Source organism: Danio rerio, chromosome 25 (genome assembly GCF_052040795.2).
Source record: "Danio rerio strain M-AB ecotype USA chromosome 25, GRCz13ab, whole genome shotgun sequence".
NCBI lineage: Eukaryota > Metazoa > Chordata > Actinopteri > Cypriniformes > Danionidae > Danio > Danio rerio.
The window spans coordinates 21,252,804-21,277,500 of NC_141045.1; the positions used below are offsets into that span (position 1 = coordinate 21,252,804).

The following is a 24,697-nucleotide window of genomic DNA, read 5'->3' on the forward strand; positions in this document are numbered from 1 at the left end:
CAAACAAAGAACTGAATATTCCTGAATATTGTGGTGCTTAAAAGGGGAACTGTTTTTTTTTTAAATAAACTTATTTTCAACTGAAACAAAAGCTTGCAAATATCAGTTATGTATATCATGTGGACCCTGTAACACTTCAGACAGCTCTGATTAATGACCGCTCATGCGTTTATGTTGATTGAACTGATCTCTGCTCAGCCAAAGTACTGTACATGTAGCTTATACTTTATTCTGAGGGGAAGTGATCGAGCGGCAAAGTGAAGGGAGAAAAGGCCAGGCCATTTCTTATTCATGATATTTAGCTGTTAAGAGCTCATTCTGCTGAGGATGAAAACTTGAACTTGGAGGATTCACAATTAGTACTCTTGCAAACACTGTACACGTCTAATTGATAATTAAGTATAATATAATATATAACTGCGGGTTTTAGAAGTCATATTGTAGTTCAAATAAGTAATCTTATTTACTTATATTTAGGTTTATTTGAGGGCAAGACACACGCTTTCTAAAATGCTGTTTGACTCTGCAAATGGGTCATTTAATAAAATACGTGTTCAATTGCTTGCATGTACAATATGCCTAGAAAAATGTTAACATTGGATTAAGTTAGGTTCAGAATTCTCTCTTTTTTTGCTGTATTAGAATATTCTATTTTTACAGAGGATATTTCGTCAATTTTCAATGTATCACTCAATAATTAAAATTATACTGCGAAGAAAAAAAACAGTTTCACATTTTTTTGTAAGATAAAGTGTAATGTATACGATATTTAGTGTGTATAGTAGGCCTAACTAAAGTGTATTTTGGATATTTTCTTTACACAAGACTGAAAATTGTTTAATAAAAAGCCAAATAGCCCAAAAAAACGTTTTGCTCTAGTGTCTCGCCTTAATTAAATCTTTCCATCGCTGACTTAAGTCTTGCGTTGTGTTATTTTTTCCTTACAAAAATGGTGACAGATCAGTTATTTCCAACTTTACATGCTTTGATGGTGTTTGCACGCCACCTGCTGGTGAGTTGTAGGAAACCACCATCTCTACACTGGATTTTATTAAGTATTATTACATCATCGTCATAATCAGAATTATATTGCATTGTTTCATGGTAAATCACATAAGTAGGAGTTTGATGATTATTAAATTTGGTTATGCTTATTAATGTTGAACTTTTCTTTTTGTAGTTCTTTGGAATGTGCGAGTCTCCAGAATTTATGTACACATACAGTTGAAGTCAGAATTATTAGCCCCCCCTTTGATTTTTTTTTCTTTTTTAAATATTTCCCAAATTATGTTAAACAGAGCAAAGAAAATTTTCACAGTATGTCTGATATATATTTTTTTCATTTATTTCGACTAGAATAAAAGCAGTTTTTTTTTTATTTAAAACTATTTTAGCCCCTTTAAGCAATTTTATAAATATAAAGTTTACAAAACAAACCATTGTAATACAATAACTTGCCTAATTACCCTAACCTGCCAAGTTAATAATAGTTAAGTCTTTAAATGTCACCTTAAGCTGTATAGAAGGGTCTTGGAAAATATCTAGTGTAATATTTTTTACTGTAATCATGGCAAAGATAAAATAAATCAGTTATTAGAAACGAGTTATTAAAACTATTATGTTTTAAAATGTGTTGAAAAAAATCTCTCGATTAAACTAAAATGGGGGGGGGGGATAAACAGGGGGGCTAATAATTCAGACTTCAACTGTATGTGTGTGTGTGTGTGTGTGTGTGTGTGTGTGTGTGTGTGTGTGTGTGTGTGTGTGTAAATATGTATATATTCCAAAATATGTTCCAAAATACTGCATTTTAATATATGGGGAGGTTATAACGGTTTAAATAAACAAGTAAATAGATAAATACTAATACTAAATTTATTTTTATTTTGTAAAGGCACGTTTTGGACAAGTCAAAATAAGTATAAAATATAGCCCAACTGTTTTCAACTTTCTAGAAGCTATGATAATCAATAGAAATAGTAATAAATGGCCTAATCATATTTTTAATCAAATTTGTGCAGCAAAATGTACAACCCTAGACAGGAATACATTTATGAAAAAAATCTTTTTCCTGTCATTTCATATCTCAAACGCTTTCAATATTTTTTTCATAAATTGGTGAAATATAAAAGGTGATTCTACTACTACAATTAATGACAGAAATGACTCACAATTCAAAACATTTCAAGTACTAAAATAAATCCAGTTAATTCTTGAGGTAAACTGAAGGTTACATGTATAAAAAGACTAAATGCTCTTAATCGGCGATTGCTGGAAAGAGCTCTATAAGCGAAGTGCTGCAAAAATCGCCGTCCATCAGAGTACAAACACCCACGATATTCTATAAATATGCCGAGCAGCCCCCGCACGATCCACTCTCCAACAACACGCATGAGCCGCGCGCCTTCATGACTCTTTTGGGCTGGAAAAAAATGAAAAAGTCGCAGTATTCCAGAGCACCAGAGAGAAGTCGTCTTTTTATTGTGGTTATTGGCGAGTGTGGTCAGTTAAAGTCTCTGTGCACATTAGTGCTCGGCGAATCAGATACTGCGCCAGTGTTGGCACATAAATGCTCTCGCGCACTGCGTGGACAGGCACTTGTGGCCACGCGCGGTCTGCATTGCGTCGAAGCCTCCCCTCCCCCATCCCGCTCCCATGTGCAATACAGTGCAACAATATGTTGGGCATGATTAAGGAATTATTCCCTCTCCGCTTATTGATCTCTCCTTTAAGAAGCCTTTCGCTTCCATACCCCCCTGTCAGTGCGTCCCGATAAAACAGACCGCTCGTCATCTTGTCTACTCGTAAGAGGGAAATTTTGCTGATGCAGTGATGTCTGGAAATGGTATGGTTCGCTTTTGCCCCCTTAATGTATCTCCCGCCTGAGCTGAGCTGCAGCATTACAATTTCTCATGCAGTATAAGCCATTTACACCAAGGTGCCGCCGCACGAGCAGGAGCGGAGGGAGGACGTTGCGGCTTGATGTTTTTCTTTTCAGCCTTTTCAGTCTTTTAGCACAGGTTTCAACTGAATGTGAAGCAGCTTCGTAAGGCATCTTGTTTAAGCCATATTTATTTTATTGCTATTTGATCGTTTGCGAATGTCGTGAGTCGTTTTGCGTTATGGATGTGACATTTATGGACCGCAGTCGAACGGTCTGAAAGTGAGAAGATGTGAAGAAGCCTTTTTCATGCAGCAAAAAGGACTTGAGGGTGCATTGCTGACAGGAGACAGCCGGCAGAAGACGCATTCCTTCAGTAACGAGGTGAGCACTTAATAAGCATGAAGTGAAAGCCGTGTTTTCCTCATGATTTATTCACTTAAACATGTAATTGAGCTATTCTGTAATATGTTGCTGCATGTAGTGAAAAGTAGACTGCATGTACTATGTGGCAATACTGTCCTGTCACGTCTTTTCAATAGCTTAAAACAGCATAATGAGTCAGAAGTGCACCCTTAAGGCTGTTCACTTCTCTGATTTATATTCATACATATTATTATGAGTAGATAAATAAATAAGTAGTGTGAACTTGCTGAGCAAGCAAATATCGCCGCTGTTCGATCCATTTTTCTCTGACTCGGTGACAGAGGCAGCCGAAGTGGATGCAGTGGAAAGGAACGATGGTCGAATCAGTGACAACTGCAGTGGGGCCACGCTGAAGAAAAGAACAAGTTATACTCTGTACCAGGATATATTTGAAGAACTGGAGAAAAGGAAGGAAAGCAACGCCTTTGGGAGGGCAATTGGATGTCTACTTCATTAAATTAACTCCTGCGGAGCTTCAACTTTGACCTGCAGGATGACAGTTGTGGCTGGGGACAACATGGATGAGACCTCTGCCGTGCCGGGGCATCCGCAGGACACATACCCCCCTGACCATGACGATCATGAATGCTGTGAACGGGTGGTCATCAATATAGCGGGCCTGCGATTCGAGACGCAGCTTAAAACTCTCGCCCAGTTCCCAGAGACTCTCTTAGGTAACCCAAAGAAGCGGATGCGTTATTTCGATCCCTTGAGAAACGAGTACTTCTTTGACAGAAATCGTCCGAGCTTTGATGCCATCCTGTACTATTATCAGTCCGGCGGACGACTGAGAAGGCCGGCGAATGTCCCGTTGGATATGTTCTCAGAAGAAATTAAGTTCTATGAACTTGGGGTGGAGGCAATGGAGAAGTTTCGTGAGGATGAGGGCTTTATCCGTGAGGAGGAGCGACCTTTACCAGAGAAAGAGTTTCAGCGACAAATCTGGCTCCTGTTTGAGCATCCTGAGAGCTCAGGGCCAGCCAGAGGAATTGCTATTGTGTCTGTTATGGTCATTTTAATTTCCATCGTCATTTTCTGTTTGGAGACTTTACCTGAACTGAAAGAGGACCCTGAGGGGCGTATAAAGATTATAGGCAACACCACATACTACTACAAACCTAGCATTCTGGCCGATCCATTCTTCATCATTGAGACCCTCTGCATTATCTGGTTTTCATTCGAATTGATAGTGCGCTTCTTTGCTTGCCCAAGCAAAGCGGCCTTCTTTAAGAACATGATGAACACCATTGACATTGTGGCTATTATCCCTTACTTCATCACGCTGGGCACAGAGTTAGCAGAGGAACAAGACGGAAAAGAGGGAAAGGGCGAGCAGGCAACATCACTGGCCATCCTCAGGGTGATCCGTCTGGTCAGGGTGTTCAGAATCTTCAAGCTGTCCAGGCACTCCAAAGGCCTTCAGATTTTAGGGCAGACCCTCAAAGCCAGTATGCGAGAGCTCGGATTGCTTATTTTCTTCCTCTTCATTGGCGTCATATTGTTCTCCAGTGCTGTGTATTTTGCAGAAGCAGAGGAAAAGGAGTCCTACTTCAGCAGCATCCCAGATGCATTCTGGTGGGCAGTTGTGTCAATGACTACCGTAGGCTACGGGGACATGGTCCCAGTGACCATCGGGGGCAAGATTGTGGGTTCCCTGTGCGCCATCGCTGGTGTGCTGACCATTGCCCTCCCCGTGCCAGTCATTGTGTCCAACTTCAACTATTTCTATCATAGAGAAACCGAAGGAGAGGAGCAGGCCCAACTCCTGAACGTGAGCAACCCGAACATTGCCTCCGATTCAAACTCTAGTCGCCGAAGCTCCTCAACCGTCAGCAAGTCTGAGTACATGGAGATAGATGGAGACATAAACAACAGCATCGACAATTTCAGAGAGGCCAACCTCAGAACTGGCAACTGCACTATCCCCAATCAGAACTGTGTGAACAAAAGTAAGCTGCTAACCGATGTCTAGAGGCACAGTTGAAAAGTCACGTGCTGACTGAAGTCACATATGAATGCTTACTTTACCTCCTCTCGTGAGCCCTTGCAATGCGAATAACTCTACAATGCAGACGAAAGAAAAATACTACACCAAAACATTTAGAACATAACTGCAACAAATGAGGCAGACAATTCAGTATATACATTTCCAAAGAGGATGAATGAGAAAAAAGCCTCCTCAAGCATCTAGCTAGCGTCCATGGGCATTGAAGGACTCTCGACGGCGGGATTACTAAAACATCACGCATGGACTACAGACTACATTTCAGCAAGCTGCACACTGCATCTGGGAAAGTGCATAAAAGACCAAGTGCAGTGTTCGGTGGACGCCTCATCCGTAGGTGGTCTTCCCCAACTGACCAGCAAAGCACCTTATATGAACAAGACTTATCTTCTGCTGGGATGCTACGGAGGCCAAGGTCATCGCCTCATGGACATCCGCATTGCTGCTATTTTCCAGCAGATGCTGTAATTTAGATATCACCAAGTGATTAAATGCCATGCCCTTTAGATATAAGACAGCACAATGCCGAAGGAGGAGCCTCATAGTTAGCATGTTTAGATTATCCTCATTTTGATATTGGCATGCGTCGGACATTACCTCATGAAGATAGGAAATCCATTCCTTTTTTGCTTTTGAAATTTTTGTGTTCAGCTCCATCAGCTCCCCTCTACATCGACCTCCTCTCATTGGTCGCCATGAAAAGTGCACTAGTGTGTCATGATTTGAGATGCTAATCATTTAGGTGTATTTAAAGACTGAATGTTTAACCTTATGGGAAACAGAATCTTAATGATATCATAGCATGTCAGAAGAACCTGCATTATGGCCTAATCAACTAAGGTACTGTGTATCCTAGTATATTTAATGCATGACATCGGTATAATACAGCTTGTTGCAATTGAGATACCTCATAAGGGTGTCATTGTTACAATCAGGGAAACTAGGGACATCGATTCCTTGATATTTTCTGAAATGTGACAAAATATATATGCAAGCCCCAACGCTGGGATGCAAACTTTTCAATCTAAAAAGTAGTCGAGGACACAGAAAAAGAACTATCAAGATACTATCAAATGCATATACTCATACTAAGCGCACCTGTTAAAAAAATTATATAACTTAAATAGTGCAGTGCATGGGCATTCTCTCTCTTGGGAGAGAGAGAGCAAAAAAAACAAAACACAAAAAAAAAAAAAAAGAAAACTTTGGGCAATTATACTTCACGCTTCCATTTTGTGATCAAATTTAGGATATCAAGAATTGCTTAATTTATCTTAGCAGGATGCAAAAGAGAACATGGCAGAATTACTCATATTAGTTGCTAGTGCCTTTGACCCTCTCAGCAACCGGACAGGTGAAAGTGCCTCTGAGTAACTGGAGTTTTAGGCAGGGCAAGGGAACAATATCTGCTCTAGAACTGTCATAATGTATGTATTGAGGCTGGTCATTACAGTGTATACAGAGTGCTTTTTATTTTTTGTTGATGATTTTTTGTTATTGTTGGTGTTGTTTCATTTGTGACACATGGTTGTCAGGCACAAACCCGAAACTTTACGTGTTTTCATACGACAGCTGAGCTTGAATATGAAATCAGACATATGATTTTCGCATGACAGGACCTTTCAGAGTTTTGGATCTGCCTTTCATTGTGGTTTTGATTATGTTGTGCCATAATTAAAAGTCTACCTCAGTGAGGTCGCCGCACAGCTCACTGCAGAGCAGAACATGAGAGTACATAACAGCCTATGAAGTGTGATGATAAGCCAGAAATAATACACTAAGAGTACCCCCGAATTAGCCTTTTTTTTCCAAGCACTTATAACAAACGCAACAATACGACGACCCCTGACCCCTTGGATCTGTAACGCTCCCTTGCTAAGCACAATCAACATCTACTTGGTTGTTTCACAGTCTTTTTTTAAAAAAAGAGAGAGATCTGGGAAGAAACAATAGCACAGGCTTTCCTATACCACAGGGTATAAACTAGACTAGGGTTGTCCAGTCCTGCTCCCAGAGGTCCAGTTCCCAATCCCAATTCTGGGGGTGTCCAAACTTGGTACTGGAGGGCTGAGCACTGTTCCGCAAAGTTTAGCTTCAACTTGCCTCAACAGTGTCTAGAAGCTTCTAATATGCCTAGCAAGACCTTGATTAGCAAAATCATGTGTAGTTAATTGAGATACGCGTTAAAATATGCAGGTCAGTAGCCTTCTAGGAGCAGGATTGGACATCTCTGCATCTGAATACACACATTTATGCTGCTTTGGATGTTGGATAAAGCTCATCTAAGGTTGGCTTGGCAGAAATGTGCATCATGGGCACATAGCAGCAGAAAAGGGGGAGAAGCCAGCCCCTCCTGAAAGCTAAGACTATGAATGGGACACCCTTTCCCAGTCTCTGGGACTTAACGGCCACTGTTAGTCCACAAGACTGCGAATGCACACCAAGTGTGAAATTTTTGATTATTTGATATGGTTCCTATTGAATCTTTTACTGATTTTAATTTTGCTTGGAGTTAAACTCTGCAGGACAGCGGACCTTCTTGGTGCAAGTTAAGGCATCCCTGAACTAGACATCTATTTACAAAGCTAAAAATTGACAAAATCTTTTCATTTTAAAATATGTCTTCTAAAACATTTCCACTTGGTGTTAAAAGTTTAAATTATGAACCCTGCACCCACCAAGAACTACTTTGATTGAAAGTGAAATCATGTGTAGGCCGTTCTAGTGTATATGGCTAAAGCTTTCCTTTCTCCATGATAATTAAAAATGCTTCAGAATGTCCCTCATTAAATGAGTTTGTTTGGGGCTAATTTCATTTACTAAACACAAGCAAGTCTGCCAGACCAGCTCGTAAACAAGTTGCCTGATCACATGACCCTTATTGATCGATGAGGTGTGATTGTAATCACAGGCAAACAGCAGTATTTTACCTTGGGCAGTTTCCTATAATGCTAACATGGGTTTAGTCACCTCTGCTGCAGCTCTGTGACAGAAAGAACTATTCAGGGGTTTATTAAAGCTTTTTGTTTGGAATTCATAACATTGCTTTTAGAGGCAATTTGGGCTTATGAAACGAAACAACTCATGCAGCCTGTGTTTTAATATGGTGAATTGATTAATTCTAAAATAAGGACGAGTGTTTGTACCTAGCGTGTGAGTGGTGATCAAACCCTATGGTGCTATGCATAATCTTATATTTAATAACTACACCATAAATCATAGCAATAGGGAGGAAGTTACAGGACTGTCCAGAATGCTTATTTTAATATCAACCAAGGGCTGTGGCAAACTTTTGATAAGAATAGAGATTATAAATGTAAAGGGAGACATAATGTACACCAACGATAAAGTTTTAGTAGGCAAAATTCATATTTCATGTACTTTACGTTGCTATAGTTAAAAAAAAAAAAACAGAACATGAGACTAATTTTGCTATCTCCCGTACTGAAGCAAATTATGTTCAAACTTTATGCCTCTGATCTAAGGTGAGGACTGTTTATGTATAAAATATTTAAATAAATTATGGCTTAGGAGGTTATTAGTTGAGTCTGTAAAGGTGTAAATCCATAACATACTACATATTTTCACTTGTTTTTCTATGTATATATATTTGCATCGCAAGAAGCTGATATTAAGCTTTATTTTCAGAACGGATAAGAAATTACTTATAAAGCCCTGTACTTGACATGCTGGGAAAAACATGCATATTGTGGCCATAAATTAACTAATATCCAAGCAGGTTTACTAATTTGTTCCTCTGTGTACAATGAAAAATTGTTTGTTCCCTCATTTGGTAAATAATGGCCATGTTGCAATATTTATCACCTTGTTGTAGTGTAGAGAATAAATTAGTTCAACGTGGCCACGGTTAACTAAAACGAGGGAATTAATAAATCACTGGATTAAATTCCATTTTTTCACACTTGATTTAACTAAAACAAGTGAATTAACTTGTGATTTCAATGTAAAAAAAAAAGACAACATTTTCGAAATTTATATTATAGAATTGTTCATTTTTTTTCACAATTTTACAATAACTAAAAGAAATAACAACTTTGGTTTACTAAAATGAAAGAACAAATTATGAATTTGAGACATGACAGTTAAAACGGTTGATCAAATTAGAAAATCGTGACTTAAATTTACAAATAAAAAAAAGTGATTGAACTATCTATATTAATTGTAGCTACAAATTATTAAATGTAAGAAGACATTCTTAGTTTGTGAGAAGAAGTACATAATTTATGGTCAAAATTTTTCTAAAAAGAAAGAATGAATTTCTTATTTGAGGAAATAAATTCTTAATGTGTGGCTGTGACTGAACTAAAATGATGTAAACAAATTGTTTATTAATATCAATTAATTTTTAATTTGTGGCCATGATTGAACTAAAACGAGTAAACAAATTAACAAAAAGAGAACAATTGTGGGACTTAACTAAAATGATTTAACAAATTTGTAAATTGTGGCTACAACTAATTAAAATGTAAAAATAAATGATTAATTTGTGAGAATAAATTCATAATTTCTGGCCACAATTTTACTAAAATAAGTGTATAAATAATGGTACAAGCAAATCGTACTAAAATGTAAAAATGAGAACGTATAAACTAATAACAATTAGCCAATTATTGGAAAAGTTACGAATTAAGTTGGATTTAACTGAAACGAGCGAATAAGTTAGTAATTTGTGAAACCAATTAATTAAAATAACAGATCCAAATCTTAATTCATTGTAATTACTTTCATACTTTTTTGTCATGAGTGAACTAAAACAAGTGAACAAATTAGCAAACCGTGACTGATTTGTGACAAAACCAGTGGCCGCAATATATTTTCCGCATGTCAATTGCGGGGCTTCAAAAATAACATACACTGTAGAAGGAAAAGACGAAAACTACTGAGTGACATAACTACTACCGAGTTACCAGATGTAAAGCTTGCTGTTGAAAAATGAGGGACGCTAATAGTGCTCCCAGGTTGTGGCCTTTTTGGAGGATGTTGCAGACATACTTATTTTCTTCACCTGCGTGGCCTCGTCTAGCTATATTACCATGTTGCGTCCATGTGGCACTATAGTTAACTGTGCTTTAAACAACCCATGCCCTTGATAAAACTACAGTAGACTCACAAACGAGTCCTTAAGACAAGCCATTACAATATATAGGAAGATTATAGCTTGTATTATCGATATCATGAAATAAATCAAATAAACGGCATTAGCATCGAAAATGTACTGTACATTGTACTTTTTTTTTGTAATAACCTCAACTCCATACCACCATACCGAACCAAAAGTCAACAGCAACCTAGCAATTGCAAAAATCTGCATGGTGTATGGAAGACTGCATGAGCTTAGCCTTTCAAAACTGAGGATCAACTATATTCTGGTTGCATCATTTTTTAAGCCCTTGCTGTCATTTGTTCCTGAAGCCATCTTCATTATTTATTAGCTGTTATTTTCGTTCCCTAAACGTTATTTAATCCACCGATCAGATTTAATTGATTGATTTATTTATGTCGGCTTTATTTGAGATTCTCTTTCAGGATGCTGAATGATACATGGATTATATAATGACATGAATTCATTGACACGTTTAATTCTGCCAAAAAAAAAAAAAAAGAGAGAGCAGGAAACCCAAACTAGAGTCCATACAGTCATTACGTACTGGCCATTTCAGCTACATGTTTATGTTCGATGATGTTAATGTTTGTTCCATGTATTTAACATGTTTATCTACTTTTTGTACTTTTGTTATGCTAAATTATGTTCATTTTGTTGTACATTGACAAAGGCATGGTCTGTGATCTATGCAAGGGTTCTTTTGTTTCTTATGTCAAATATGATTTGATCATACATCCAAATCAATAAATTTTTAATGATCAGCTGTTGGGTGTATTTCAGTGATTTTTTGGAGTCTGTGATACTTTTTGATAACTTAAGAAAATTACTCGTCTCCTGAACATGCTACAGTTTTATGTCCCATTTCTTTTTACAAGCAGATGTGAAAAAAACATGCATTTTTAATATATGAAATAAACTTAGCATGACAATTAGAACTTTTTTGATAAAAAAAAAAACATTCATTGGATTTACTTTTATCAATGTAACTGGTTTATAAACAATATATATTGGCTGAATTTAAACCAATTCAATAGTAATTTTTAATTTTGTTTGTATAAATTGCTTGTAAGCAGTTACCTTAAATAAATTTAGTAAATCCAATGAATATTTTAATTCAGTGTACAGAAATCTGATAGACATATATATGTAAAATTATAGCTTAACTAGGGCTGCACTATTTTGAAAATCTGACATTGCGATATTTTATTTTGCTGCAATATATATTGCGATTTGAATATAATTTACTAGATGATTTGAATAGCTCTTTATGAAAATATTTCAATAATTTATTTATTTATTGGTGTGATCAAGTCTTTTTTCCATAAAGTACATCTGGATAAAATATAATGTAATATAATCAAACGACAGAGCAAAATTTAAAGTTAAATAAACAGTGCTTTATGGTTTACTGTGGAGTGTTACAGTATTCAAATACAAAAATATAACAATACAATGTAAAAAAATAACGCGCATTGCATAAATAATTTCATACAATAATTTAAAAATAATATCTATGTATTTTAATAATTAATCTAATCCTGCGATGTGAATATTGCGGATACACACATTGCGTTATCGATGCATATGATTTAATGCATATGAAATTAAATATGTAAATGGCCATTTTTGCAATATTTTTAAATATATTTCATACATATTTTATGCCTAATCCAAACATGAATTGATGGTAAGTTTATTTTGATGGTCCATTTGAGTATTAGTAGACTGCCTGCTTATGTCTGTTGATAACTCACCAGACATTTAACTTACTATGAGAAACTTTGCAAGTACGTGTCAACTTCCACTAACCCTAACCCCAACTTAACAGTCTACTGGACCATCAAAATAAAGTGTGACCGAATTGATGTATAATTTGCATATATTGCCATATATCGGGCTCTATTTTAAGGATCTAAGCACAAAGTCTAAAGCACATGAGGCAAAAAAGCGTTAAGGCTGTGTTTGAATTCACTTTTGCCATTTTAAATATTTAAATGTATTTGCCATTTAAACAATGTGGTGCACAACATGAAAATTAGAGTTGCGCTGGTCTGAAAATAGCAACAAATGGTGCCAACACGTCTTGCTCCTTATTGGGTAAGGCCCATTAAATGTCTGTATCCCCAAATCTTTTACTGGTAATATCTAACAGATAATTTAACCATTATATCAGAATTTCAACACAACATTGTGAAGAGCTGCTGCCATAAAAGTTTTATCCATATTATTAAAAAGTATTAGGTTATATCAACTTTCATCACTTGAATTATTTAAAATCTTTTAGCAGTTAAAAATGAAGCTAAATCACGCTTAACTTACTTTAATAAGCAAGAAAAACAGATGTTATTATGACTTATTGATCATAATCTTTACAGTGAATCTGTTAAATCTATTCAGTGGACAGCAGAATAAACAATTAGTATAAAATTAGTATTAAAATTGTAAAACAATTAACTAAAATGAATCACTTCCTCATATTGTATGACAATTTACTGCATGATTTTCTGTGTTAATATAAAACAAAAACTGAAGTGACGATTTAAACTCTTTCGAAGTCATGACAGGACAAGTAAATTGTTATTTTGTTAAATGTATTTATATGCTTTGGCAACATTGTTGACAATGTGTGTAGGATTTATTAAACTTTATTCGACTGCACTGATTATTATTTTTTTTACATTGTATTTACTGAAACCAAATATTCAACAAGGTACATTGTGTTATTGAATTCTTATCATTAAACTATTAGATCAATTTTTATATTGTTATGTTGATAATTATTGTTACAGTTACAAAATTAGATAAAATTAGGTGTTTGAGATGCATTTAGACATTTTGTCAACATGGCCATTTAAAATGTATTAAATGTATTATTTATGACATTTGTTGTTATATTAATTATATTATTAATGTAAATTGACAGCATATATGACAAAAATATTTTATATTTGATAGTTATTAATATAATATATAATAATATTCTTTTAGACATGTTGGTAAGAGCGTGTTTCTACAAGTTTTCATCTACAAGTTTCACTTCTATAAGTTTCAAGTCTTAGGTCAAACTTAAGACTTTTTAAGACCTTTTTAAGAACATTATGACTTAATTTAGACTTACTCAAGGCTAAACGCTAACGATTTTTTCTAATGGCCCAGATAAAACATTTAAATACCCATTAAAAATAAATGTTTTTGTAAAGAAGTATCAGTAATAAATAATCTTTTGTTAAAACTTTTATTGAGATAGAAAGTTAGCAATTAGACGGGTACTAGCCGATTGGGTACTATGGATAGCTTTACATGAACATAGGAAAATTAAGACTCATTTAAAATGATTTAAGATCTACAGAACAATAATTCAGCAAATAATTCAGACTTTTTAAGGCCTAAAACTTTGTTTTTGAAATTGAAGACATTTTTAAACTGTTTAAGATCCAGCAGATACCCTGTAAGAGTGACTGTTTATTTGGGATTTAGATATATATATATATATTTTTAAGTTGACCACATTTGCCAAGATAACTATTTTATCTTGACCCCAAGTTGTGATAATAATGTTCTTCATCATTCAGATCCAGTAATTAACTCCATTTAATCAAATATTACGTAATTACTAATACTGTTATAATATTCATGAATTAGTGAAAAGTATGTGAAATCTAAACATGAACTTGTATCTCTTTTATGTAATTTGCATGTATTGCCATAGATCAGATTTCTAAACATATTAAATGTCTGTATCCTCATATTTTTAAATATCTATATAATAGATAATTAAACCATTATATCACAATTTCAACACAACATTGTGAAGAAGATTTAGGTCATTTGTTTTTGAAAAGTTGACTACATTTGCCAAGATCAAATAGATCTCTCTAACCCAAGTTAGGATAATTATGTTTTTTAACATTTAATATTTGTGAATTAGTGAAAGAGCCCTGGTTTTGAGCCCTGTTATTGGAAATTGACAACCCAGTCACTGAAAAACCTGCAGTGCACAACAGAACACAGAACACCTTGTCCAAACTTATCAAAAACATCCGTAAGCAAGGTGACCGCAGCACCCACCTAATGAAGCCGCTCTGCAGGGCTCTCTGTGTGTTTCTGTGTGCTGTAAGAGAAAGCCAAGTCATCCGGCGCACACTGAACAAACATGACAACAAAACAGTCAGTTTACATCGTCAACAAGATGTCTATCTCCTGCTTTCAATCCATCTAGCGCCCGCTTTCCTTTATACGCGCGCACATCAGGCACATTTGCTTCCCCCCTCGAGAGTTCAAAACATGATCTAGGAGTGTCTGTGTTTGAGTACCCTTGCTCTCTTCTCCTCTGCATTGCCCTCTGGAGCTGCAGCAGTGTCTCTCTCTCTCTCTCTCTCCGCAGGCCGGGCAGGGGTGGGGTGATCTGGCGACCGGCCCAGTGCAGCTCCTGAGGCAGATCTCCGGGCTCCTGTGGCTCGTGTCTCGCTCCTGTCCTGCCGTGCTCTGACCGACAACATGTGTCCCTGACACTGATTTTACAGCATGCACTAGTGTTTTAAGGTTCCCCTGAAAAAAACAACAACATTTTTGAGGTGTTAGTAAGAATCTGTTAGTCTTAAAAAAGGTTAGTTCACCATTAGTTCACCATCAAAAATGAAAACTCTGTAATTAATTACTTCTCGTTCCAATCTCTTGAGACTTTTCGTTCATCTTCGGAACCCAAATTAAGATATTTTAGATGAAATCCGAGAGCTCTCTGATCTATAGACAGCAAAGCCTGAGATGTTTAAAGTCTAGTAAAGGAACCAAGAACACTGTTATAACATTGAACAAATTGTTGTTATAAAATAGTAAATGCTCACCCACATTTGATGTGGAAGCAAACAAAGCTGTTTGTTTAGTTTCTTGGTGTACAAAAGTGTTCTTGAAGCTTCGCATAATGACAGTTGAACCACCCAAGTCACATGTTTTTTGTTCCTATTCTTCACTTTGAACATCTCACAATCAATGCTGTTTGGGGGGGGGGGGGGGGTGTATGGATATGGGCTCTCAATTTTTATCTAAAATATTTGAACTTCTGTTCTGAATATGAATGAATGTCTCAGGGGATTACAACAACATAGGGGTGAAAAATTAATTACAGAACTTTTATTTTCGGGTGAACTATCCCTTCAAGGTTATCTAAAATCCAGTTTGCTCCAACAAACTAGACAAGATAAAGGCATTCAAATCGTGCAGTTTACAAATCTACCATTTTTATGAGATTATATATTTTCCGACCAATCCAAATGCTCTTAGCATCAGAAGCGTCTTACCCTTTTCAGACGTGGCTGAAATAAATCACTTGCATTGCACACACACACACAGTAAGCATACAGGCAACCAGGACATTCAAAATTAAGGCTTTTAAACACAATAACATTTCTCTATATGGTTAATGGCACATTCTGTTCTAGGGAAAAAAACTATTCAGACAGTGTAAGGACCATTCGCACAGATCGCATGTTTGCGTGTAAAAACACAAGATGCATCATTTAAAAATGGTTCAACTGCAAGGTGCATCAAAATAACTGAGGCACAAGCATAACAGTCGTGCATGTTCATCCATTATGTGCGTTTACATGGAAAACAAAGTAAATGTAGCATGTTGGAATGGAAAATGGATTCGGTAAGAATGGCCCCTAAATATGTTTGTTTCTTTGGGGTAGTACCATATTAATGTCACGTGCACATACTGTACACAGTCCACTTCAGCACATGATAGTTTAACAGTCGCTGTTTCTGAAGCGTTTGAATTATACATTAAATGGTGTGTTTTAATGTGCACTGTAATAAAATTCCTGCAGTCTTTAATTTTTTTGTCGAACCAAATGAACTTTTCTAATCATCTCAACTTAAATCAGTCAAAGTAGAGCTATCATTTTTTGTTGTTGTTGAAACCTGATTATTGCATTAAGTTATAGTAACATAAAAACATTTGTTATCATGAATTTTTGTAATTTGTTTACAATGTGGAGACTGTGTCTCGGCAGTGCTATTACATTATATATTGTTGTTGCTCTGCTACGATATGACTAAATGCTATTGTCTATTTCTCTAAAGTGGGAGGGGCTACTCTGTTATTTTCTTCTCTATTTTCTCTTTTTACTAGTGGGAATGTAATTACCGATTACATAAATTGCAATTGTTACCATAAAAAATCTAAACGTAACTGAAATTAGCAATTTCAAAAATGTAAAAAATTAATTGTTGACATCAAGAATTCAAATCTTTCAATAGTAAAAATGGCTTGTCATAGTATGATGCATGTTAGCATTATGAAAAAGGTTTGAAATTGTAAAACCGTAAACATGGCTTCTCCATATGGAAACTCTGCCTTGCGATTACAGCAGCTTCATTCGGTCAGTCAGTCTGTAATCTCTACCGTCTGCTGCACTGATTGAGGATTTCTCAGTCACAGAAACCAACCACACTAATGGAGGCCCCGAGTTATGTGTTTTCTGGGGGTCATACAAGGTTATTGGCTTGAGTGCAAAGTCAGTGTCCTTGGAACATTTAGAAAATAAGTACTTCTAAGCAGGGTATTCAATCTGTTATTTTAATCACAAAGTATACGTTTTTATATATATATATATATATATATATATATATATATATATATATATATATATATATATATATATATATATGTGTGTGTGTGTATGTGTGTGTGTGTGTGTGTGCGCGCGCGTGTGTGTGTGTGTGTGTGTGTGTGTGTGTGTGTGTAAATGTATATTTTTTATTCATTTTACAGTGAAAGAGATAGATTCATCAAAATAATATTTTAGTCATCAAACATCATTAGAAATAAAAAGATAATAGATTTAAATTTAAGTGAAATATTGCAAATAAAAATAAAGTTAATTAATTTTATTTCATTTTGAGAGGGGCACTTTAGACAAAAGGGGCAGGGACTTCGTAAATAACATTATAATTAATAAAAGAATGGGAGAAAGTATTATTTCTTTTAGTTTGGCTGGAATAACAGTAATAAACAGTTTTAAATTTTTTAAACAATCTTAAGGTCAATATTATGTATATTTTAAAGTCAACTAAATATATATTTTTTTCAATTGTCTACTAACCAAACCACTCTCATCCAATAACTTGCCAAATTATACAATAACTTAGTTATATCTTTAAGTTGCACTTGAATCTGGATACTAATATCTAGAAAGATATTTGAAAATATTAGTATTATAACAATATTATAACAATAAGATGTACAGACATGTTTTCATTCATCATGCTATTAATTTCAGAGAGCACTTCATTTGCAATGGTTTTGTTTCCAGCATGATAATGATACAAAATATACTGCTATTATAGTGAAATAATATTTGAAGAAAAAAATCTTGCAAAAACAGTCTTAATATGGCCTCCACAGAGTCCAGACCTGAATATTATGAAATAGTATAGGATCACATGGACAATAAAACAAAGGTATAGCAGCCTAAATTTGAAGTAGAGCATAGGAAATGCTGAAAAAAGTCTGGTATTAACCTAAGAACAGTTCAAGTTAGTGTGTACACAAATATTTGTATTTGTGCGCATATATATATATTTATTGCATTGGCCAAGTTGTTTTAATTTTGGGCAATGTTGTGATTTCATTTGGTCAGAACTGTAGCTTATCTTTCATCACCTTTTACATTTGTAGAACACTTTACCATTTGCATTTTGCAGATGAACCTATAATAGTTTAAAAGCTCTAGTGTGACAACTTACCCCAAATATCATGTTATCACAATAGGTCAGTGTTTTCTTGTCCCCGTTTTAAACAGTAAAAATGGCCCATGACTATGTACAGAAACTGTCCTTCAAAAACAAACACCTTGATAAATATTGTTGATGACAAGCTCCATTCTCCCTTATACCTCTACAGTTTAAAATTAACGTTGCATTAGCTTCTGAATGAATTCTGAAAGGAACACACACACGCAGATGTAACTACTCATAAATCAGATGGAAAGTCGCGCTAATGGGATTTTGCATTTCCCTTAGTCAGGCCTCTGGCAGGTTTAGTTCTGCTAGTCCCTCCTTTAAAGACGGAAACTCACCCTGCGCAACTCAATACAGATGAATCATGCATATCCTGCTGTCATCATGCAAGATTTTTCCTGCATCTTTTCATGTCTTAAAAAAGCTTTGAATGATCTGGGCATCTGAAGCTCATCACTCTGCGTCAGTCGGAGTTGCAGATGGATTCGTTTATGCATGTGTTCATGTGCTCTGATTAACCAATGAAGCATTTTCTTCTCTGAGAGCATCACGTGAAACGGTTTCACGCATTGGGCTGCATAATGCAGATATAAATGCATACATCAATCTATCCATTCTGTCGTAGCATATATTCATAAAATATGTTCATGAAAATAAACAAGAATAGCACTTTACCTGAAGGGGTGTTCATAAGACTGTCATGACACCTCTATAATTATGATTTACATTTTGCATGCTTATGATAACTGTTACTAAGTGTCATTTGCTCAGTTATGTTATTTTGACTTTGTCATGACAACTTGACATTACCAAGACAACAAACCTGTCAGTGTCTGTGACCACTTGACATAATTAAAAATAACTTGTCATAAATCTGTCATAAACATGATTGTCAAGCAGCCATTATAATTAATATATATTTTTCTAATCACCTATTTCAGTGGAATAAACTGAATGTCAAAATGTCTCAATGGAAGTGTCAATACTGACAAAATGATAAGCTGACAAACACTTTTATAACATTCTTAGTAATATTTAATATTTTATTGACAAATTCAATTGGTACCAATGTAGTTGATGTCAAGAAAAAGATGAATTATGCTGTTCACTATTATGATGACCTCATGACAATCATGTTTATGACAGATTTATGACATGTTACGTTGTATAGATAATGTCAAGTTGTCAAACAAACACATAGACAGACTATTTCATTATGCCAAGTTGTTATAGACATTAAATCTAACCTTTCCATTTTAAACAACATAGCTTACCGAATAACACTTAAAAGAAAATTGTTATAAGCCATGGGTCTCAAACGCAATTCCTGGAGGCCCATAGCTCTACAGTTTTGCTCCAACCCTGACCAAACACACCTAATCCAACTAATAAAGGCGTTCATGACTCTTGAACACCTCGATTATTTGGATCAGCTGTGTTTGATTGTGTTGAAGCAAAACTGTGCAGAGCGGTGGCCCTCCAGAAATTGAGTTTGAGACCTTTGTTATAAGAATACATCAAATCTCATTCATATTCAAGACTTGTCATTTCATGATTATACAGGTTTTATGACAGCCTTATGAACACCGCCCTTCAAGTAAAGTTTTTATTATAAATTTCAGAAATCAGCAGCATAATTGTACAAATAAGTTTTGTTATTTAGATATTTTACATTATAAGTATATTCTTCGACATTTGCAGATGCTTTAGAATTACTTTTTATTAATTCTAAAAGGCCCTGTTTGACTATATATATATATATTGCCAAATTATCCCATATATATATATATATATATATATATATATATATATATATATATATATATATATATATATATATATATATATATATTGACTTAATATTTATATTCATTCATTCATCATTCATTCATTCAGTCATTCATTCATTTTTTCTGGGGACGGGTCGCGGGGGCAGCAGTCTAAGGAGAGAACCCCAGACTACCCTATCTCCAGACACTTCCTCCAGCTCCTCCGGGGGGATCCTGAGGCGTTCCCAGGCCAGCCGAGAGACATAGTCCCTCCAGCGTGTCCTGGGTCTTCCCCGAGGCTGCCTCCCGGTGGGACATGCCTGGAACACCTCCCCAGGTAGGCGTCCAGGAGGCATCCGAAACAGATGCCTGAGCCACCTCAGCTGACTTCTCTCGATGTGGAGGAGCAGCGACTCTACTCCGAGCTCCTCCCGGGTGTCAGAGCTCTTCACCCTATTCATAAGAGTGCGCCCTGCCACCCTTCGAAGGAAACTCATTTTGGCCGCTTGTATCCGAGATCCAAAGCTCATGACCATAGGTGAGAGTAGGAACGTAGATTGACCGGTAAATCGAGAGCTTTGCCTTTCGGCTCAGCTCCTTCTTCACCACAACGGACCGGTACATCAACCGCATTACTGCTGCCGCTGCACCAATCCGCCTGTCAATCTCACGTTCCATCCTTCCCTCACTCGTGAACAAAACCCCGAGATACTTAAACTCCTCCACCTGGGGTAAGGACTTTCCTTCAACCTGGAGATGGCAAACCACCTTTTCCCGGTGGAGCACCATAGCCTCGGACTTGGAGGTGCTGATTCTCATCCCAGCCGCGTCACACTTGTGCTGTCAAAATTAGTGCGTTACCGCATGCGATTAATTTGAAATAATTAAAGCGTTAAAAAAATTAACGCAGTTGCAGGTTTTTTTATTTCCTGTTGTGGTCGACATGTGTGTAACGTGTAAATAAATATGGGTAAGACCAAGGAAGCACTATTTGAAGGCAAGTTTCAGTATAAAACAATTAATGTGACATCACCAGGCTCTCCAAGGTTTCATGCTTCTATGCCGAGGGATCGGCATGACCCACGGCGCCTGCCTTGCGTATAGTCATGCATTTATACTACTTCATGCTGTATGTGTTGCTCTGCAAAAACACTTCCAGGTGTTTTTTTTTTCTGAATGCTACCTTAGTGTACAAGTAGCTAAAATTTACTCATTCATATGCTGGAACCGGAGGATGTGCAAGAACATTAATCATAAGGTAAACACAAAACAGTTTGCATCTAGGGCTAGTTCATGGGACTCTACACTTGTAAGCATTTACTCCACACTGGTCACAGCTACCAAGCCGACCAATACCAGAGCTTGCAATGCGCTCCGTAGCAACGTGTAGTTATATTTTTGAGATGTACGCATCAGCGTCGGCCATGGCGAGGATTATGTGACTGTGCAAAGGACCATACGCATGCGCTTGACCAACCAACTCCCATGCAAAGAATAGCCAGCTCGATGCCAGCTTAGACTGGGTTGGGTGCAGACTGGTGGATTACATGTGGGGGCTCGTCCGAGATGGGAGTAAGGTTTATGGGAGTGAGTGTAACGGAGACCAGCTAGCAAAGTGCTATGCAGGTTAACCTCACTGGCTCACTCCTCTGATCTCTAAAGGAGCTCTAGTGATAAACGCTAAGGGCCATGGTCTTTAGCCTCTTTGTTTGAGCAACTGACTACCATGCAAAGAATCGCCGGTTCCAGCTCAGATCGGGTTGGCTGCAGTTGGACCGATTGGTTATTTAATTGTTATTATGATTATTATTATTATTCCTGAATGTCTTTATGTGCTCCAATTACCTGATGAAGCATTTTCTCCTCTGAAATCAGAAGGTGGCATCGGACTGCGTAATGCAGATATTAATGCATACATCAATCTATACATCCACCCATCCATTCATTCTGTCTGTGCCTTTGCTTTTGCTCACTTTATGGTTTCTTCCTCTTCGCATTATCTCTGTAATGCTGCCGTCAGCCGTGTTTAATAATTAAAGGCATGTCCATCAGTTCGCCCATCTTATGTAAACTATGCACAGTGCTTTTTGTCAAACCAAGGCCAGTAAAAGTTGATGCGTACAGTAATAACTCTGAACATATGTGTTTTATATAGTTTGGGGAATTGAAATTGAAAGGATAAGGGAAAAAATGTCCAGCAGTCTTGTTTTTAATTTGTCAGTTAGCATGTTTTTGTGCTGTCCATATGCATATACAGCATTAGTATCAGCACATGCATGAATTAGTCAGTACATTAAGTCTTGTACACACTGTAGCTTTAGGATTGACATTTTTGTTTTAATACAGGAGTCAGTTCTGTATATGTAAGATGCGTATTTCTGCCGCAGCATAAAAACAATCTGATATTTCTATCATATAGTTTAATTGTATATGTACAGTTGAAGTCAAAATTTTTAAATGCCCTGAATTATTAACCCCCATTCATTTATTTTTTTGAACAATTTCTGTTTAATGGAGAGAAGATTTTTTTCAACACATTTCTAATCATAATAGTTTTAATGACAAATTTTTTAATGACAGATTTATTTTATCTTTTTTGTTTATTTTATCTATGCCATGATCACAGTAAATAATATTTTACTAGATATTTTTAAGACATTTCTCTACAGCTTAAAGTGACATTTAAAGTCTTAACTAGTTTAATTAGGTTAACTAGGAAGGTTAGGGTAATTACGCAAGTCATTGTATAAAAATGGTTTGTTCTGTACACTATCGAAAAAATATATAGCTTAAAGGGGCTAGTAATTTTGACCTTAAAATTAATTAAAAACTGCTATCATTCTAGCTAAATTAAAACAAATAATACTTTCTACGGAAGAAAAAATATTATCAGACATACTGTGAAAGTGTTCTTCTTCTGTTAAAAATCATTGAGAAAATATTTCAAAATGAATAAAAATTTAAAAGGGGGTTTAATAATTCTGATTTCAAATGTATATTTTCAGAATTAGGTGACCTTAAAATTCAGATTTTTTCCCTCACAATTATGGCTTTGCATCTCACAAGTCAGTAACTTAAAATTTTAAATATATTTTGAAATTGAGTTGTGCTAAACTGTAAACTTTAATGCAATTCTTAAGAAAAGGGTTAATTGTGATAAACAACAAAATTGTGAGAAATTATTAGGAATTTCTGTAAGAATATTGACAGTATTTTGTATTTGTGCAATTGGAAATGTGCAATTTAGTAATAATAATAATAATAATAATAATAATAATAATAATGATGATGATGATGATGATGATAATATGATAATAATAATAATAATAATAATAATAATTTGTGAATGAAACTCTCCAAATAAAAGTATATTAGAGAATTACAATATGAAGTCTAAAATGGATGCCTAACATTTTACAATTTTACAATTTGAAAAAAAAAATGATGAAGACCATGTAACTTGCAATTTTGGGTTCAAAGGTTTTAAGCCTTTAATCATGCAAATATGGTTAATTTCAGATATAACTGATAAAAACCATTCTGATTTGAGAACTCTCTCAGAATCATGACTTTGTAATTTGCAATTTTAAGTTAAAATGTGTTATTCAACAATTAAAAAGACAATTTCAACATGTTTTAATGAATAGCAAGTTAATGTTATGCAATTCTGACTTTTTTAGACTTTTTTAAAACGTTGCAAGAATAAAAGCATTGTTGTTGTGATAATGTCAGCATTGCAAAAATAAACAAACTTTCAACAGCAACAAATAAAGTGGCGCTTTTGACAAAACGCAGTGAGATTTTTTTATCTTATGGCAAAAATAAACTTCAGTAGCGTTGATTTTTAATTTTTAATTCAGAGGAAACCCACACGAACATGGGGAGAACATGCATTCATTTTTTATTATTAATATTACTAGTAGTAGTAAAAGTAGTAGTAATGCATTCATTCATTCATTTTCTTTTCAGCTTAGTCCCTTTATTAATCCAGGGTTGCCACAGCGGTATGAACCGCCAACTGATCCAGCACGTGTTTTACACAGCCAAAATCCATTTCTACGAAACATCATTCACACTCATACACTACAGACAATTTAGCCTACCCAATTCACCTGTACCGCATGTCTTTGGACTGTGGGGGAAACCGGAGCACCCGGCGGAAACCCACGCGAATGCAGGGAGAACATGAAAACTCCACACAGAAACCCCAGCTGAGGCTCGAACCAGTGACCTTCTTGCTGTGAGGCGACAGCACTATCTACTGCGCCACTGCATCGCCCTAGTAGTAGTAATGTTAATTATTCAATTATCAAAGTTTACTCCACCATTTAAACATCCAATGACTTTCATGTATGTCGAGAGATGTTGATGAAATCACGTGTTGTAAATCCAGCAGCTCTAATCTCTCCACTGATTATATAGAGCAGTGGTCACCAAACTTGTTCCTGGAGGGCCGGTGCCCTGCAGATTTTAGCTCCAACCATAATCAAACACACATGAACAAGGTAATCAAGGTCTTACTAGGTATACTTGAAACATCCAGGCAGGTGTGGTAAGGCAAGTTGGAGCTAAACCCTGCAGGGACACTGGCCCTCCAGGACCAGGATTGGTGACCCCTGATAGAGCAAACATTTTGATTAAATTAAGCTGATTAAATTGTAAAATACATGTTCTAATACACATTTCCTAATCAGATCATCAGTTATTTCACAATTAAGACAATGTTTGTCAATATTTTTCAAAAAAAA

The 24,697-nt window shown here is 35.8% G+C and overlaps 1 protein-coding gene and 1 long non-coding RNA gene across 2 annotated transcripts in view; one reads left to right on the forward strand and one right to left on the reverse strand.

Moving 5' to 3' along the window:
- The first annotated feature begins 2,916 nt into the window (after nucleotides 1-2,916).
- kcna1a (potassium voltage-gated channel, shaker-related subfamily, member 1a) lies at nucleotides 2,917-11,198 on the forward strand. The gene is made up of 2 exons (XM_087312189.1): nucleotides 2,917-3,265; nucleotides 3,589-11,198. Exon 2 carries the CDS (start codon nucleotides 3,801-3,803, stop codon nucleotides 5,277-5,279), a length of 1,479 nt encoding a protein of 492 aa, XP_087168315.1. The 5' UTR covers nucleotides 2,917-3,265; nucleotides 3,589-3,800; the 3' UTR covers nucleotides 5,280-11,198.
- A 2,460-nt stretch (nucleotides 11,199-13,658) lies between these two features.
- Nucleotides 13,659-24,697, reverse strand: part of LOC137489351 (uncharacterized) — a 22,993-nt gene continuing 11,954 nt past the window's right edge. Inside the window, exon 3 of the long non-coding RNA XR_015526457.1 lies at nucleotides 13,659-14,985. This is a non-coding gene — a long non-coding RNA (uncharacterized LOC137489351). The remainder of the gene's footprint in view (nucleotides 14,986-24,697) is intronic.